The sequence below is a fragment of the Triticum urartu genome, chromosome 3A, assembly GCF_056163025.1.
Source record: "Triticum urartu cultivar PI428250 chromosome 3A, HENAU_Tu73, whole genome shotgun sequence".
Taxonomy (NCBI): Eukaryota; Viridiplantae; Streptophyta; class Magnoliopsida; order Poales; family Poaceae; genus Triticum; species Triticum urartu.
This window is the reverse complement of record NC_141875.1, coordinates 56,486,038-56,505,253: the sequence shown is the minus strand read 5'-3', so window position 1 is coordinate 56,505,253 and position 19,216 is coordinate 56,486,038. Positions and strand designations below refer to the sequence as shown.

The window sequence follows — 19,216 nt, the reverse complement described above, 5'->3', positions numbered from 1 at the left end:
CTCATGATTGCACCAGCTGAAGGCCACCGCCGGTCGGAGCCGGCCTTTGAAAATTCCCGCCCCCACCCCCCCTGGCACATGGCCGCCACCCTCCCCTGCCCGCCTTTCCAAAGGAAAAAGCGGAGGAAGAGTGAGCCGCTCGCTCCTCTCCTCGGTGCAATGCACACTCACCCAAGGACGCGTGCGGTGCGATGCCATGCCATGCCCCAGAGCGCGCGCACACACGCTCTGTTTCTTTCTTTATTCCCCTGACGGAGCAAAGTTGAGCGGCAGTGGTAGGAGTACGCGCCACTGAGACTGAGCTGAACCCCCACTGTCTGCATCTGCATCGACGATGGTGCTTTGCTTGCAGTAATCCATCCAGCCAGCCAGCTCCGACCTTTCTTTTTCGTTCATGGGGGGAGGAGCGGGGAAGGGAATGTGGAGAGGGGGACAGGACCATGGACCCAAGCATGATATAAAATGAGATGATGCCATGGCTAGGCATGGGTAGCGCGGGGCAGGGGCGTGTCTCTCCTCGGGAAAAAGCGTGCCCCAGCTGCAACCCAAGCCACAGCCGCGAGCAACTCAACTTGAAGCTCATCTCAACCCGCCGTGTCGGAACTCATCACTCCGTCCACCACATCACTTCAAAGCTTCAAGCTCAGCTCCCCCACCCTCCCCCATCCCCACCCCCACCCCCAACCGCTGCACGGCGACATTGGTTGACCTTCCAGCTTGACATCGAGCGAGGCTCGGCGCCTCAGCTGAGCCACACTCCACCTCCTCCACCGCGCTCCTATATTTATAGTCGAGTAGTCTCTCTCGAGCGAGGAGTCAAGGGAAGAAGAAGCCAAGCGATAGGGGCAGGGGAGGAGGCGGGGAAGAGGACAAGCAGGCGATCCGGTGGAAGCGGATACAGACAAGCGAGCAACAACGACTCTACTCCCTGTCTACGAGGTTTTGAGGTGAATCCAAGAGAAGAAGAAGCCCACGCACGGGCGTCGATGGCGTCTAGCTGCTGCGGCAAGAGGCCCAGACCAGCCGTCCCCTTGCTGCTCGTGCTGCTCGTCGTTTCGTGCTCGTCGGTGTCGGCGAGCGGCGGCGGCAGGGGAAACAGCACGCGGACGACGGAGTTCCGCTCCGGGGACGAGCTGCGAGAGTACCAGAGCATCCTGGCCAAGATGGACAAGATGAAGAAGGCCTCCGTCAAGACCATTCAGGCGAGTGTCGGCTTTCCTTCTTTTGCTTGTGCTCAAGTTTGCCCGTGCTCAAGTTTTCACCATCTGCTTCCTCGCTACCTCTTATGGACATTTTCTCTTGTGCCGAGCGAGCAATACTGACGCTACACTCGTTTTGTACGCAGAGCTCCGACGGCGACGTCATCCATTGCGTGCCGGCGCACCTCCAGCCGGCGTTTGACCACCCAACGTTGAGAGGGCAAAAGCCAGAGGTCGTCCATCCCATCCGTCCCTTCTCTCTAGCCAACTACACCAATGCTGCATTCTTATTTGTCTGTCTTTTACCGATCAGCGGCCGTCGTCCTGAAGTAGACTTTTTTGTTTGCAGCCTGAGCCGGAGGAGAGGCCCAAGACCAGCGCCGACGCAGCGGAGGAAGAAGGGGACGCCGTGTTCCCGCAGGCGTGGAGCGACACCGGCGAGTCGTGCCCCGGCGGGACGGTCCCTATACGGCGGACCACGGAGAGCGACCTGCGGCGATACTCCGGCTCCCTCCGGCGGTACGGGATGAAGCCCCGCGCCGCCGGCGTCCGCCGCGACTCCACCAGCGACGGCCACGAGGTACTGCTACGCCCCTAGCCGATAACTACGAGCACGTACGGCGATCTCATCATCAATACTGACCGACCAGATTAGCAGTACCATCGAAAATTGATCGACAGCGGCTTCACTGACCAACAGTCCGAGCCAGTAACTGCGGCCTTAACCACGCAACCAAATCATGATCCCATACCATCGCTCAATAGTATAGCGCGCAGTAGCTGGATAACATTGATTGTGCTGGGGATAGCATTAGCTACTAGCATCAACCTGCGTCTGTGCGCGCACAGGACATTGATTGAGGCACTGGCCGGGGATGGCGATGCAATGGCGATCGGCGCGGCGACAACCGCGGCAGCGGCGGTAATGGCGCCGCCCGCCTAGCTAGCGCGCGCGCGCTGGCTGGCAGTCAGTGGCATTCATTAGCGTCCGTACGTGGATGGCATGGACCTTGGCTTGATGATGGACGTTTGGCGTATGTGTGGTGCAGCACGCGGTGGGGTACGTGACCGGCGACCAGTTCTACGGCGCCAGGGCGAGCCTGAACGTGTGGCCGGCCAGGGTGGCGTCGGCGGCGGAGTTCAGCCTCTCCCAGATCTGGGTCATCTCGGGCACCTTCGGCAACGACCTCAACACCATCGAAGCCGGCTGGCAGGTACATACCTTCCATCTTCCCCTTATCTCGTTGCATGCAAACTACTCTTGCTATTCTACTACTACCATGAAAGAACAAATTTTCTTCTTCTCGAGACCGTACCAAATCACATTTGGAAAGCAAACCATGGAAGAGTGTTAATGTGAAAGATATGGAGAATCACTGCATGGTCTTTCGCCGACTAGAGCTGCATAGTGTAGGAAGTTAAGGAGCTGAGTGAGTTGACAGTGGCAGCTTTCATTCATATCGCCGTGGCTGCAAAGCGATCTAGTTATAATGGGAGGGAGGGAAGCTGGCTCGCAGTCGCAGAACGCGTTCTTCAGGCTGTCCGTCTCTCCGGTTGGTGAAAGCGAGTAAATGTGGCAGGTCGATCGATGTGGTGTGTATGCGCTAGCAATGGCATGGCAGCACAGAGCTCTGCACCGCAGGCCCTTGCTTGAATGCCCAGCTTCATCCCTCCCTCCATCCCTAGTCACATTACTACTCCCTTAGTTTGGAATTACTTGTCTCGAAAATGAATGTATCTAGAACTAAAATACGTCTAGATACATTCATTTCTGCGATAAGTAATTCCGTACGGAGGGAGTAGGTACTAGCTACATGCATGGAGGATAAGTCATGGTCAAGCATTTTAAGTACATATATATTCAGATTAGCGGAGTAGTCAAGACACCATTATAGTTGAGATTCAATCAAGAATATCTGAACATGCATCCTTGATCGCCATCTTAAGCGTGAACATGCATCCTTGTCTCCTTGCAGTAAACTGTAAGTCGAATCTTGTTAGCATGCTTGACCTGCATGTGGTTACATGTTGACTGTCTAGTATAGAAAGGAGGTGGAAATACAACTGGGGGTCGATCATTAATGAGATTCGGTCGACATGTAAGCCAGTGCCACAGTTGACCCGATTACTTCTTGTTTTCTGGTTGTTGGGTTTGAAACCAGTGTGGTACTCTCTACGTCGTGGTCAAACCGATGTGAGCTGATGAGCTGGTTGCCTGCAGTCCATACGTGTTAACTCTCCGCACTGTTCATTGCTTTCTTTTAGGTGAGCCCTCAACTGTATGGCGACAACAGCCCACGCTTCTTCACCTACTGGACGGTAAAACCCCCTCCTCCTCCTCTCAACCAAAACACTGCAGCACTGCACCACCATGCATCTTTCTTCATAGCTCATACCAGTGCAACAACACAACAAATTAAATGAAGTGTCGATGCATGCATGGATGCAGAGCGACGCGTACCAGGCGACGGGGTGCTACAACCTGCACTGCTCGGGGTTCGTGCAGACCAACCGGCGGATCGCCATCGGGGCCGCCATCTCGCCGGCGTCGGCATACAACGGCCGCCAGTTCGACATCAGCCTGCTTATCTGGAAGGACCCGCGCCGGGGCCACTGGTGGCTGCAGCTCGGCTCCGGCCCGCTCGTCGGCTACTGGCCCTCCTCCCTCTTCTCCCACCTCGGCGGCCACGCCAACATGGTGCAGTTCGGCGGCGAGGTCGTCAACACGCGCCCCTCGGGCTCCCACACCCCCACGCAGATGGGCAGCGGCCACTTCCCGCGCGAGGGCTTCAATCGCGCCGCCTACTTCCGCAACGTCCAGGTGGTCGACTGGGACAACAACCTCCTCCCCGCCAGAGACCTCCGGCTCGTCGCCGACCACCCGGCCTGCTACGGCATCCAGGGCGGCTACAACCGCGCCTGGGGCAACTACTTCTACTACGGCGGGCCGGGCCGGAACGTGCACTGCCCCTAGTACGTACTGATCGTCGCCGGTGCCGGAGAAGAAGGAGATCCATCGATCTTCTACTTAATTGAAAGAAAAAAGTACTGCTGATTGATCGTTATTTCTTACTACTACGTACGTACGTACGTGATGAGCATTGCCAAGGGAACGGGCAGCAACAGCATCGATCCTATATATATAGCTAGCTAGTGGTTTATCGATCGGGTTGATACGTATGTCGCGCGGCGCTTCTTTTGATGTGGTTGAGGCTTGTTTCTTTTTCTTTTGAGCTACGTAGCGTGTATACGTGAAGAAACTAACATATATATAGAGAGAGTAATGTGGATTTTTTTTTTGTATCCTCTTATGTGCGTGTGTTGTACCATAATGCTTCTGGGTATACATCAAGCTACAATTGATGTTCAAAAAGACAATTGCTTGCTGTTCGAACCGATGAGGATTTCGGGGATGCGCCTGAATAAGAAAAGGCGCAAAGCCAGCCTAAACTTTGGGCCTCCACGATAATGCTGCTATGGCGAACTGAAGACCCAGGAGGCGAAATCAGTGGCGAATTACCGGATGAAGCTGAAAGCCCATGTTTTTTTTTGTTCGTTCTTTTGTTCTTTTTATATGTATAGCAAACATGCCCGTGTATAAAGCCTATTGTCCGTCCCTCTATTGACAATTTCATGATTGGCACTCAGGCGATCTCGAGGGGGTTCAACGGCTCTTGCTGGCAAACCCTAGAGTCCTCTTAGGTGATCTCGATCTCCAATAGTGTTGCTTGTTCGGCAGCGGGGATCCCATTCCTCTGCCCTGGTGATCAACACTCGGGCGATCTCGCAGCCCTTCCCAATCCACCATAAGCCTTACGTGTGGTGCTAGGATGCACGTTCATAATACACCCCTTTAGAAAACCAAGGTCATCATAGTTTTGGGTATGATGGAGAGGGTGGGAGGTCTGATGCACAAGTTGAGGTTGTGTGAGGCAGAGAAGAAGGGTAATTCCTATTTGGCACTTCAGGCGATCATTATTGTGTATTTTTGCAAACACGCACCTGAAGCGCCCCCGCGCTGGGCCAGCCCATGTAGGTTTTATCTGTGTTTTTAATCTGACAAAAATGCGCCTTGGTTGTGAATCAAGCCAACAACCGGCCTCATCGAGGTACGTTGGTGTAACCATCCCGCCACCCAACAGGATCTAGTAAGTTGCAACCTTTTCCTTTTTTATTCTTCCTTTCTTTTCTTTTCTTTTCCTTTTTTGGTTCTCCTGGTTCGATGAATTGTTTGAAAATACGTGAACTTTTTCTTCAAAACGATGATTTTTTTTAATTTTGCTAAACTTTTTTTCAAATTTGATGAACTTTTATAAAATTCAATGAACATTTTTTTTTCAAAATCCATGAGTTTTTTTTCATTTTCAATGATTTTTTTCAAATTTGATAAACTTTTTACGAATTGATGAACTTCTTTTCAAACTCATGAATTTTTCTCAAAATCCATCAAATTTTTTGAATTCTCTATTTTTTCATTTTTTATGAATTTTTTCTTTCAGTTTTTCAAATATGACCGAGCGAACCCAGAGAAAATAAAATGTCATCAAGTCTCCCTCTACATGGGCCGGCCCACCAGGGTTGGTGTGTGGGCGTCAGTGAGCTTCCCTAGCGCCTAAAGCGCCCAATAGGAGCACCTGAGAAGAAGGGAGTCAAGATTGAAATAGGAGGAGGTAGGAGGGCGGTGACGAAACAACGTTAGGCATTGGGCAAGGTCTTCTCTGAAAGGCCTGTGTTCGTGGAAGGTATGATCAAATCGCTAGGGAGAGTTTGGTGCCCTCTCCAAGGGATAAAGTGCAAGGAGGCTGGGGAGCACATGTTCCTGTTCACGTTTTTGCAATCAACAGGGAAGAGCAAGGCGCTGAAATAAAGCTCATGGATAGTTGGTAAGGATGTCATTATTATGGTTGATTTTGACCGGACGAAAACACTAGAGGAGTATGAATTGAAAATTACCCTGATCTGGGTTCGGGTTACCAAGATGCCGCTAGGGGTTCGATCATTACCAAGGGAACGGACGGCAACATCATCGATCCTAGCTAGCTAGTGGCTTCTCGATCGGGTTGACACACACGTTCGTCGCGCGCAGTGCTTCTTTTGATATGGTTAAGGCTTGCTTTTTTTCTTTTCTCCTTTTGAGCTACGTAGCGTGTATACGTGAAGAAATTGACACACACACACACACACACACACACACACATATTGATAGAGAGAGTATTGTGGATTTGTGATCCTCTTATGTTTGTGTGTTATACCATAGTGTTTCCGGTTATACATCAAGCTATAATTGATGTTCAAAAAAGAAAATTGCTTGTTTTACATGAATTGATGAGGATTTTGGGGATGCCCCTAGTTGAAGAAGAAACGGAGCAAAGCCAAGGTAAACTTTGGGCCTCCATGATAATGCTGCTACGGCGAAACCAAGGCCCAGGAGGCGAAATCAGTGGCGAATTACCGGATGAAGCTGAAAGCCCATGCGTTTTCCTCTTGGACAATTGTCAGGCCAGTAGCATTTCGTTCGTTTCTAGGGAGTACTGCTTGTGGGAGCTTCACAAGGGTTATTTTGGTGGGATCTCAGCCGCCGACACATGTCGTGTGCTGGGCCTCCTTTTGAATTTTGTTCTTTTTGTTTTTCTGTACGTGTTTTCGGGTTTTAGATGATTTTTTGTTTCATTTTTTCGGTTTTTGCTTGGTTTTCTTTAGGTTCTGGACAAAAAAATTAAAGAAAAAATGTGTGAAAAAAATGTGTTTTTTTTTGCTTCCGCCAAAGGCACAAGTTTGCTTCTCGTTGAGGCACTTGTTTGCTTCCATGAGAGGCAGGGCTATGCCTTTCGAAAAAGAAAAAATACATGTTTTTTCCTTCTGAGAGAGGCACGAGTTAGCATCTTATGGAGGCACGAGTTTGCTTCTACGAGAGGCACAACTTGATGTCCTGTAAGTGCACAGAGTTTAGTTATAGCCTTTTTAAAGTAAGTGTATCAATTTCACAGGGAGCACAAAAGTTAGTCTTTTATCTCGTGTAGGGTTTAAATAGTCATGTTTGCAAGTTATAGGAAATCCAAAGCAATAGTAAAATGGTGAAAACGGGGTAGCAAGGGTAAAGGTAAAATACTGGGGACGTAAAGTAGAATGTCGAAATCAATAGGATTAAGGCCTTCCCAGGGAGTCTGGATTCCCCACTAGCACACACCAATGCTACTTGTATATTTCTATTTGTGGGCAGAGCTGGTACAGATATGTGCATACACGCGGTAGCACCATATCATATGGCACCACCGTTCTTCCCCACTTCGGTTACCAAACGGTTATTAAGGGGAAAAAGGTCCCGGCGGATGCAGCCTATAGGTGGTCTCTGTTTTACCCCCTGCTGCAACGATCCATGACGAAGGGAGATAGGCTCTATCACGTACCTACCTTTCTGACCAGCCGATTCGCCAGCAGTAATAACCTTTCATTCTAATTTGGCATATGTTGGATGGTCAACTTCACCCAACATCAAGAAGACTACTAACGATCTATTACACAGAAGGGTTCCTACATATTTTAGATAATTAAATGTAGACTTATCACACATCTGCTGGGGCATAAAAGAGGTGAAATAAATCACGATGAACAGGATAATCCCACACAAGTAATACATGATCGAATCCACTCCAACTAATGCATTACAAATGGATAGGGCTGAGATGATGATGATGATGATGATGATGAAGCCCTCTTTCTGCAGAGTAGCGATAGCAGAGTCTTGAGTCGGTTCTCCTCTGAAGGCTAGGGTTCTCTCCTCTAGATGTGTTTCGCGTCCCTCCCTGTCTCTGATCCCCGATCCGACTTCATGGGATGGAAGTAGTGGACGAGGCAGTGACACTGGCACCTCATACGACCGCTCATACGAGCAGAGCGCTCGTATGAAAGGGCGTCTTTGGCTCTAGAGGCACTGCAGGAGCTCCTCACTTGGTCCCTTTGTTTCATTGGTTTACGCTAGTTGACTATCACCTTAAATAACATGGTTCCACTACCATTTCCTGGGATTCTTTCTATAAAAAATTATTTGCTCCTAATAAAGTTACCTTAGGGATACCCACAAAATATAGTGTGCGAAAGCGGTAAAACTCCACAAAGTCTACCATGTAGGCACAAAATAGCTATCAAACACATAAATTGGACACATCACTGTTGTGCCTCTTGGCAAAGGAAAAACACATTTTTTTGCTTCCGCGAGAGCCACAGGTTTACTTCGGCGAAGAAGGAAAAAAGTGTTTTTGCTTCCATGAGAGGCATAGGTTTGCTTCCGCAAGAGGCATAGTTGTGCCTATCAAAAAAGAAAAAAAACTATTTTTTTTGGTTTCCGCCAGATGCACAAGTTTGCTTTTTGTGGAGACACAAGTTTGCTTCCGCGAGAGGCACAATTGTGCCTCTTAAAAATTGATAAAGGTGAAAAAGGGGGCTTCCGACTCAGAGTTTTTTCTTCTGATTTTTTCATGAATTTGTTTTTTGCAGAAACCAATTAACATGGATCTTGTTTCGAACATCTCGACGCAAGGAATTCGGTGAAAACGGTTCAGAATTTAAACACACGGTTTAAGAGATAAACCGTTTTGAATAAACGAATCTACGGAAAAAAGAGAAAACTCACATGTTGCCTGGCGTCTCGTTGGGTGGCCTTTTTTCGTACAGACAGTGACCGAGCAGATCTTTCAAGCGTTTAGAAAGGACATGAAGGTCCGGTTGTAAATGCTCTAAGGGGTGTTTGTAAAATAGATCCATCCTATCCGTGTGCGTGCGTGCATGCATGTGTGCACTTTACAAAAAATAATTAATAAAAACACATGGCTGGAGCTTTTGCTGAGTATTGAACTTGGCAACAACTACAACACACGGACGTAGAGCCAGGGCTCCGCCTCCTTCTCCTCCTCCTTAAAGAAAGAAAGTTAGGGTTTGTGCCTCTCGCCGGCGCCGGCGCAGGTCCGCCTCGTCTCCGGTGGCTCTAGGGCCATGGAGGTACGGTGGATCCTGGCAAGGGCCGGCAGGAGGGCTCCGTTTTTAGTTGTTTTTTTCAATTTTGTTAGAGTTTGTGTCCTACTCAGGAAGACGAGATGGCGGCGGCTCCTTGAAGATGGAATAAAGGTCTCCCCGCCTAGCCCCCGTTTCGGCGGTGCGTCTAATATCGTTGGTGGGCGTGTGGAGGTGTGTCTCCGGCAGATCTATCTTTGGTGGATTTGCTCGGATCTCGTCGTTGTTCGGCTACGTTCGTGTGTCTTTGGTTTGGATCCTTCCGATCTATGTTATTTTTCATCGGCAGTGGTTGCTATTCTGGGGTGCTGGTCCTATGGGGCCTTAGCACGACGACTTCCCGACTGTCTACTATAACAAAGTTTGCTCGACTCCGGTGATGGAGGGACAATGACGGCGGCGCGCCTTCGGCTCGCTTCAGTGCTTGTAGTCATCGCTAGGTGGTCTACGGATCTGGATGTAAATTTTATTATTTCTAGTGTTCGTTGTACTACCATAATTGAAGATGAATAAATTGAAAGTTTTTCCCGCAAAAAAAGAACTTGGCAACAGCCTCAACAGTAGCGGTGCCTAACCATTCCTAACAATTTGCCAAGCGCCTCTGGAGTCGGCAAATCTTGTCACATGGTAGAACCTTGGAATGCCTTCATACCTACTTCTTCTGTCTTATAATGTAATACGTTTTTTGACACTATATTACTTCTTAAAGAACTCAAGAAATGATTTTTTTAGCAAAAAAAGTCTTCGCTGAATCCCATAGACATGGTACTCCGCAAAGGTGTCCCCGACCTTGGACCACTGGGCCACATGGCTCCTGAGTGCATATCTGGTGATACCGTCCAGTACATGATCCCCTGCTCCAGGATCATGTGGTCCGTTGGATCTGGACCGTAGGGGCAAGATTGAGAAGGTCACTTCCCATTGCCAAAGATGCAAATTACATCTTGTATCCTTCTGTAATTCAGCTAGAAGTTCTTCCTCGTCTGTTCTCTATGCTGTCTGACTCGACAGTTTTCCCATCGCCGCCGGCTACCATGCAGCATGTCTGACCGTCGACGGCTACTATGCAGCATGTCTCACGAGCTCCGGTCACATGGCGTGCGTCCCGCCGTCTCCCAATAGCATGGCGCATGTCTCTTCGGGATCATGTGGTCCGTTGGATCCGGACCGTAGGGGCAAGATTGAGAAGGCTCACTTTCCATTGCCAAAGATGCAAATTACACCTTGTATCCTTTTGTAATTCAGCTAGAAGTTCTTCCTCGTTCGTTCTTTCTGTTGTCCGCCGCCGGCTACCATGCGACATGTCTGACCGTCGACGGCTACTATGAAGCATGTCTGACGAGCCCCGGTCACATGGCGTGCGTCCTGCTGTCTCCCCATAGCATGGCGCATGTCTCTCCATCGCCGACCGAGCTCGGGTATTTTCCCCACCACCCCACCCGATTCAAATCGAGAAAAAACTTACCCGCACCACCACCAGTCCACCACCAGATTCAACAGCAATAGATTCACAAGCCTCCCACGCTGCCCATCCGCTCTAGTGAGCCCCAATCGTCAGAGCCAGTTATTCACAATCAGCTTATAAGGTTTCTCCCTTTTTTCACAATGGTTTCCTCTCTCACTTTTGTTTTTGCAAAAAAGATTTTCTTCTCTCACTTCCTACTGCATATCTTATAATCTTGATGCCATTTTTTACTTCTCGAGATTTCCTGGATCAATGTCTTGCACCAACAGGAATTTCAGTCAATGTTGCAGCAGCTAATGCGTGCCTGGTTGGATATTCCTCGATACATACTATCACAACGATCTTTGAGTTCAGCAAACTTGCCACTAAAATGTGGCTCTAGGCTACACATCCATCCTCACATTGGATGATTCCAATTTATACATCCTTCCTTTGCGATAGTACTCTAATTATTATCATCCCTGTTTTCAAGTCTGAATTCTTGGCAGAAGATACAATCTGCCTATAATTAGTAACTATTGTGGTGTATGATGGGAGATTGCAAACTTCTCATGTAAGCAGATTAACTGTGTATCCAACATCCACACAACATCACTTTATTTTTCATGTACTTCTATTTTTGGACTTCTAAATTCATTCACAATGTTGGCAGAAGCTCATGATACTGGTGCCGAAGCAATTACTGCAAAACCGAGTTGGTTTCAGTATCCAAATTTATATATGGTTCAATGAAGAGGATAATTAGTCACACTAGTAAGTGTGCACGTGCAACGCACGTCTTATAATCCACAATAGAAACATCTTTGAATTTTATTAGTTATATTTTAGCGAGTTTTTATACCGTGCCACTTAAATATGTCCCATGCGCAATGATGTGAGTGTAACACACATCTTCACATAAAATTCACGATCACATAAACATATTATAATTAGTTATAAAAATACTTAAGAAACAACAAGCAACATCCTCTACAATTAATTCTTTGATGGTTTTCTCTTAAAGGTCAACTATGTATGCCATTTATAATGCTTCATTCTTTGTTCCATTGCTGGGATACTGTTTAGAGATTCATTCCTGAATACATCAAAATATGTATCAAAAATCGTCTCCTCGGTTCACTGTCATCGTACATATGCATTATACAACAATGTTATAAAAAAATCATGTGCAACATGTATACATAGTTACTTTTCGAATAACGATACACCATAATAATTATGAAGATACATACCGAATATACCTGTTTAGAAGTTTTGGATGAAAAATCCCTCGTAAAGTACTCCATAGAATTTAACATCCACAGACCGCAGGATGAACATGATTACAGAATTTTAATATATTCAATAAAAATAATTATCAATTTATATAAACAGTTTTAGAAAAACATTTGAAATCATTAAATTATCAGGACTAAAAATTTATTTTAACCCCTGCCCTATCTACAAGAAAAATCACACGACTCCAACTAAACAGGACACACTATAATAATCCTTAAAAAAAGACACACTAGAATAAAAAATTGGAGGATAATGCCCAAACGCCCACACTCATTCACGGTCTCAAACCCATCACCTACCTCCCCACCGCCCAGCGGGTTGTTGCCCCTGTCTCCCGACCGTTCCCCATTCCGTACTCGCTAGCTCCCTCTCTCGACCTCAACCCTCCCCTTTGTCCCTACCTCTAGCACGAGGACTCACACGCCCTGCTCTTCCCCGCCCCTTCTCGTCGAATCCGGTCGCTGAAGTGCACGAGGAGGCTCTCGAGCTGGTCATGCTCGCGGGCGAGCCAGCCTTAGGCGCCGTCGGAGGCAGACGAACGGGACTCACCAGCGGCGACGCCCTGCCCCGCCTGGCCTCACCCGCGATGAGACACGCCGTCCCGCCCCCGCACCCAACTAGAGTATGAAGGCGTGGAGCAAGATGGCGGGCCACCGTGGCCGTGGCAGCGGGTTGTGGTGGTCGCTCTCGGGGAGGTGGCGACGATTACGGCGTTGAGCGGTGGTATGGTCAGTGCGGGGTGGGAGCGGCGGAGGTTGGTACACCACGAAGGAAGTTGAAGAGCAAGGGCGTGAGGGGCTGGCCATCCTCGCAAAGCCGGTATAATTAATAGGAGGCGGTGCGGCCAGGCGATGGGGCGACACGAGGCGGATCCGCCTGATCGCTGGTGGGCAGTCCACCTCGTCTCCGATCTCTTCGCGCCGGCGTTGATGCTATTCAGGTGAGGGATGCTCCTCCGACGAGGCGGCTCCCTGTGGTTGACTCTACTCGACGACCGCATGATTCAGGTCGACACGATGCGGGTACACGGCGAGAAGGTGATTCAAGAGGGGACGCAGGTACATTTTCCCTGCCATGTTGTGCTGGTGGAAAGAGCACTTGGAGCCGAGGCGGAGACACGGTTGGATGCGTAGATCGAGGTTGAAGAGGAGAGCGAGCGTCGGGAATGGAGGAGAGTTAAAGCTGCGGCGCGGTACGGTGCGACCATTCCCTCCCCTCTCGACGAAATCCACTCTCCCTCCCTCCCACAAGCGAGGGTGCCGCACCAGGAGATCCATGGCGTCCTGGAAGCCGAGGCTCGAGGCGAGGGCAAGGTAATAGCTGACGGGGACGAAGTGAATATGGAGAAGCTGATGTAGATCATCTCTTGGTTCGTGGAGGAACGGGATCTGAAGGAGGTGGCGGGGGCGGCATACAGGAAGCATACAGAGGCGGAGGACTGGCGACTCACGCCGTTGGGCGAGCCGGTTGGCGTGCTCAGGATGTTACTCTGGGCGATGGAGGAGGCGGCTTCAGACGACCCCAAGCAATCCATGAAGTGGAAGGCATTTCGATCGCGCTGCCGCGCTCCGGCAGGCCCGTCGGAGTTTGTGGTTGGTGAGGTGATGGGCCTCCCTACACCTATGCCTGCAGCGGCGAGGGAGGCGCGGGAAGATCTGGGAAGCGACAAGGCCAAGGAAGGAACGAAGCCTGGTGCGAAGAAGAAGTAGAAGAAGAAGATGCCGTTGATCCTGAGGAGGTTGCCGCGCTTCCCCCGTCGTTCGCCACATCTGCTCAGCCTCGCCCGCTCCCAGGGACGGTGGTAGGAACCTCACCGGTGGGCAGTCGTTTCTGGCTGCTCGCTGGTGAGGATTCCGACGAGGAGGCTAGGCCCTTGTTGGAGTTGCAAGGGACGATTTCCCCTATATCTAAATATCTCATTGAACCTACATCGGTGGGGGTGTCGGTGTCAAAACCAGCGGATCTCGGGTAGGGGGTCCAGAACTGTGTGTCTGAGGTTGATGGTAACAGGAGACAGGGGACACGAAGTTTTACCCAGGTTCGGGCCCTCTTGATGGAGGTAATACCCTACGTCCTGCTTGATTATATTGATGAGTATAGGGGTTACAAGAGTTGATCTACCACGAGATCGTAATGGCTAAACCCCTAGAAGTCTAGCCTATATGATTATGATTGCCTCTACGGACTAAACCCTCCGGTTTATATAGACATCGGAGGGGACTAGGGTTGTACAAAGTCGGTTACATAGAAAGGAAATAGTACATCCGGCCGCCTAGCAGTCCTTCCACGCAAAGGAGAGTCCTATCCGGACATGGGAGAAAGTCTTCTATCTTATATCTTCATGGCCCAATAGTCCGGCCCACGTCACACAGGACGGACGCCCGAGGACCCCTTAATCCAGGACTCCCTTAGTAGCCCCTGAACTAGGCTTCAATGACGAGGTGTCCGGCGTGCAGATTGTCTTTGGCATTGCAAGGCGGGTTCCTCCTCCAAATACTTCAAAACAGCTTTCGAACACAAAGAACATGTCTAGCTCTACAAAACAAGCACCACACACAACCGCAGAGAGCATAATATTTCACGAGTCCAATCTACTGACAACTTTCCGTAGCGTGATGCCACGTCACCACCCGGTCATTATTTTGAACCATTCTTCGGCCTGCCGCTCCATGCTTTGAGATGCGGTTTTATTGGCACGTCTTATCAAAGCAGAGATCGTGTCCCCTTATTACGGGATTTTCATCAATGCAGGCGTGGTTAATCCAACTGTGCCGCCTACGCGGCTCTTGGGAAACATGCGAGTTTTAAGGCTAGTGGGGGGGGGTGGCGCTTGATATTCGCTGCCTTTATAAAGGGATAAGGACTCACCCCCTTTCACCCACGCCTTTCTCTCTCTCTCTCTCTCTGCCCATCAGTTCTCGAGCTCTAGCGCCCAAGCTCCCATCCTTCCCGCCTCCAAACAGCACTCCAGTCATGTCTGGATCTGGAGCACAAGGCAAGTGGATGGTGTCCTCTGTCAAGGAGAAGGGCATCACCAGGCTCCGGGGAGGTCGGGTATCTAGCCAAAGAAACCGCCCACTGGCTTCCGGCCAAGGGACTGATCGTCCCCACCCCAGTGCCCCATGAGAGGGCCGTGTTCATCCCCCACTTCACCTGTGCGCTGGGATTTCCTCTCCACCCCTTTGTCCGCGGTTTCATGTTCTACTACGGGCTAGAATTTCATGATCTGGCCCCCAATTCCTTCCTCAACATCTCAGCATTCATTGTCGTGTGCGAGGCCTTCCTCCATAACCCTCCCCACTTCGGACTGTGGATGAAGGTTTTCAACGTGAAGCTGAAGGTGGTGGATGGCCAACATGCAGAGTGCAAAGGCGCCATGGTGAGCAAGTTGCCCAATGTCACATGGCCCAAAGGTACCTTTGTGGCGACGGTCAAGGGGGTGGCAACAGCTGTGGCTCTATGTCACAGAGCCTCGCGATACCACCTAGGCCGCAGCTCCTGAATTCTAGTCCGGCGCCCCGATGCGGCTCACCTCCTGGCTAGAGAAGGGCCTGGACTGGTCTTCGTCGGATGAGCTGACAGCACTCCAAACGCGCATCAAGCGCATGGTGGACAAGGACGTTAAGCTTGTCAATGTGATTCAGGTGATGCTCGCTCGCCGGATCCTGCCGTGCCAAAGCCGGATTTGCCACTTGTGGGAGTTCGACCCGACCAAGCACCGGACCTTGCAATAGTTCTTCGACACTACGCACGAAGACATCTGGAAGGTGCTCTTCAAGGCCAACGAGATGTGGCCGACGACGACCGAGGACCGCGGGCGCGACCTGGCCCATCCTGCTAGTGCGGTAAGTGTTCCGTATTTCAAGGTGTACCCTTTACTTGCGTACTCAAGGAAGATTTCTAAACTTCCCTATTTTGTTTTTTCAGGGCTGTACAAAGAAGGCGGACCGGATTCAGTGTCCGGCTCCGCTGCCCGAAGAACCAGCAATCCCGCTTCTGACGAAGATGCTGGTTTCGATGCCCTATCAGGCGCCGGAGAAGAAGGCCAAGGGGACCAGGGGTGGTCTCCACCGTAAGGGCACTTCGGACGTGACGTCCGAAGACGCCGACACCCACTCCCCTCCCGCCACCGACGACGAGGAAGAGGAGGAAAGCGATTCTCCCTCTCAAGGGGAGGGAAGAAAAGAGCGGCCTCCACGCATCTGGAGGCAGAGGCGTCCAAGAAGGGGAAGGCCTCCGCCGCGGACAACCCCGTGTGGGATATCGACATCAGCTCCTAGTGGCGCCCCAGGGATAAGCCCCTGGCTGAATCGTAAGTACTCAAAGACGCACTCAAATATCCAGCTCCTTTACTTTATAGCTTTAACATGTTGAATCATGCACTTGCAGTCCGGCTCGCTCCGAACTCGAGCGATCCTCATCTTCGGGAAACTCGCTGGATCCGAAGGTGATGGACAACGGGTCTCTTCTGGCGGCCTCCTCTCCCAAGACTGTGGAAGACGCTGAAGTGTTGTCCTGAAGGACACTCCCGGCTCAGGGGGAGGCACAGGCGGCCATTACGGGGGTGCTAGAGGACAATACCTCGGCCGCCGGACACATGGGGGAGCAGATCCCCATGGATACTGGCGATGGGGGCCATCTCCAATTCGGCCCCCAGCCGAACACGATACCGGAGACCTATACGGCTCCGGAATCCGGCAGACAGCCTCCTTCAAAGGAAGGAGGTGCGCCAATTCCACCGGTGACCTCTGTCCATCCAGAGGCACCAGATACTCTATTGGAAGCGCTGCGAAGTGCTTCCATTGTTGAGGAACACCGTACCCTTATGGGTATGGTGGTTGAGAGGTTTCAGTCCGTCAAGAGCGGATTGACCGAAGCCTGCACAAGCCTTCTAACAGGATTTGAGGTAAGCGATGCAATTATATATAAGGAATGTCATAGTATAGACAGTAGCCCCTGAGACTCTGTCCGATGTTCAGAAAGAAGAGCCGGACAGAGGATGAAGTAATTTTCGCAGGAGACTAACTAAATATGTGATACGTCTCCAACGTATCTATAATTTTTGATTGTTCCATGCTATTATATTATCTGTTTTGGATGTTAATGGGCTTTATTTTACACTTTTATATTATTTTTGGGACTAACCTATTAACCCAAGGCCCAGTACAAATTGCTGTTTTTTTTGCCTATTTTAGTGTTTCGTAGAAAAGGAATATCAAACGGAATGAAACTTTCGGGAACGTGATTTTTGGAACAAATGTGATCCAGAGGACTTGGAGTGGACGTCAAGAAATGAACGAGGAGTCCACGAGGCAGGGGGCGCGCCTACCCCCACTGGGGGCGCCCTCCCCCTCGTGGGCCCCTCGTGGCTCAACCGACGTACCTTTTCCTCCTATATATACTCATATACCCTGAAAACATCCGGGAGCACCACGAAACCTTATTTCCACCGCCACAACCTTCTGTACCCAAGAGATCCCATCTTGGGGCCTTTTCCGGAGCTCCGCCGGAGGGGGCATCGATCATGGAGGGCCTCTACATCAACTATATGGCCCCTCCGATGATGTGTGAGTAGTTTACTTCAGACCTTCGGGTCCATAGTTATTAGCTAGATGGCTTCTTCTCTCTCTCTTTGAATCTCAATACAAAGTTCTCCTCGATCTTCTTGGAGATCTATTCGATGTAACTCTTTTTGCAGTGTGTTTGTCAAGATCCGATGAATTGTGGGTTTATGATCAAGTCTATCTATGAACAATATTTGATTCTTCTCTGAAATCTTTTATGTATGATTGGTTATCTTTGCAAGTCTCTTCGAATTATCAGTTTGGTTTGGCCTAGTAGATTGATCTTTCTTGCAATGGGAGAAGTTCTTAGCTTTGGGTTCAATCTTGCGGTGCTCAATCCCAGCGACAGAAAGGGAAACGACACGTATTGTATTGTTGCCATCGAGGATAAAAAGATGGGGTTTATATCATATTGCTTGAGTTTATCCCTCTACATCATGTCATCTTACCTAATGCGTTACTCTGTTCTTATGAACTTAATACTCTAGATGCATGCTGGATAGCGGTCGATGTGTGGAGTAATAGTAGTAGATGCAGGCAGGAGTCGGTCTAGTTGTCACGGATGTGATGCCTATATACATGATCATGCCTAGATATTCTCATAATTATTCGCTTTTCTATCAATTGCTCGACAGTAATTTGTTCACCCACCGTAATACTTATGCTATCTTGAGAGAAGCCACTAGTGAAACCTATGGCCCCCGGGTCTATTCTCCATCATATTAATCTTCTGTCAACAAGCTATTTCTATTACCTTTTATTTTGCAATCTTTACTTTTAATCTTTATCATAAAAATACCAAAAATATTATTTTATCATCTCTATCAGATCTCACTCTCGTAAGTGACCGTGAAGGGATTGAGAACCCCTTTACCGCGTTGGTTGCGAGGTTCTTATTTGTTTGTGTAGGTGCGAGGGACTTGCGTGTGGCCTCCTACTAGATTGATACCTTGGTTCTCAAAAACTGAGAGAAATACTTACGCTACTTTGCTGCATCACCCTTTCCTCTTCAAGGGAAAATCAACGCAGTGCTTAAGATGTAGCCATATGTTGTGTGTGAATAAGCAGGTGTCGTTGCTGGCTGCAACCTCTCATGCTGCTGAGGTCTCCGGACTAAAGCAGAGTCTGGAGCGGGCTGAGGGAGAACTCGACCGTGTAAAAAAGCAGCTAGAAGATAAACAAGGTATGCAATGTCCTTGTGTATATCCGGAAAGGATGGATGATTTGTACTAACCCTAGTGTCATGATATTTATTATTAGGGGCGAAGACCGAGGTGGAGGCCCTCAAGAAAGCGCTGGCCGAGGCCGAGGAGAGAGCAGCGAAGGAACAAGCCGCTCGTGAGAAACACGAGGCCAGGGTTGGCGAGGTCCAGCAGGAGCTCCAGGATGCTGTGCAGAAATGCGAGTCCTTGGAGCGCCACGTTGCGGATCAAGATTCTGAACTTGCCAAGGCCCGCCAAAGTGCACAAGATGCATGGGCTGAAGCCCAAGGCGCCCTCCAGGAGATCCAAGAGGCCAAAAAAATCACGGCTGGTAAGGCCTTTATTATGCAGAGCAAGTATGTGAAGAAAAGGTTCCTCTTACTGACCCGGATTTGGAGTTCTCCAGGGGCGCTTGCGGATCTGCCGCATAGTGTTGCCGACGCTGCGGAGTTCTTTCGAGCCGAAGAGGGAAGCTCGACGGAGAAGCTGTTCTGGTCGCAA

The 19,216-nt window shown here is 49.7% G+C and overlaps 1 protein-coding gene and 1 pseudogene across 1 annotated transcript; both read left to right on the top strand.

The window, feature by feature from the left end:
* Positions 1 to 389: 389 nt before the first annotated feature.
* Positions 390 to 4,593, top strand: LOC125542768 (protein neprosin). The gene is made up of 6 exons (XM_048705940.2): positions 390 to 1,202; positions 1,346 to 1,432; positions 1,549 to 1,779; positions 2,249 to 2,413; positions 3,465 to 3,518; positions 3,649 to 4,593. The coding sequence occupies exons 1-6, from the start codon at positions 468 to 470 to the stop codon at positions 4,171 to 4,173; spliced, it is 1,797 nt and encodes a 598-aa protein (XP_048561897.2). The 5' UTR covers positions 390 to 467; the 3' UTR covers positions 4,174 to 4,593.
* A 10,877-nt stretch (positions 4,594 to 15,470) lies between these two features.
* The window catches only part of LOC147978514 (uncharacterized), an 86,772-nt pseudogene continuing 83,026 nt past the window's right edge, over positions 15,471 to 19,216 (top strand).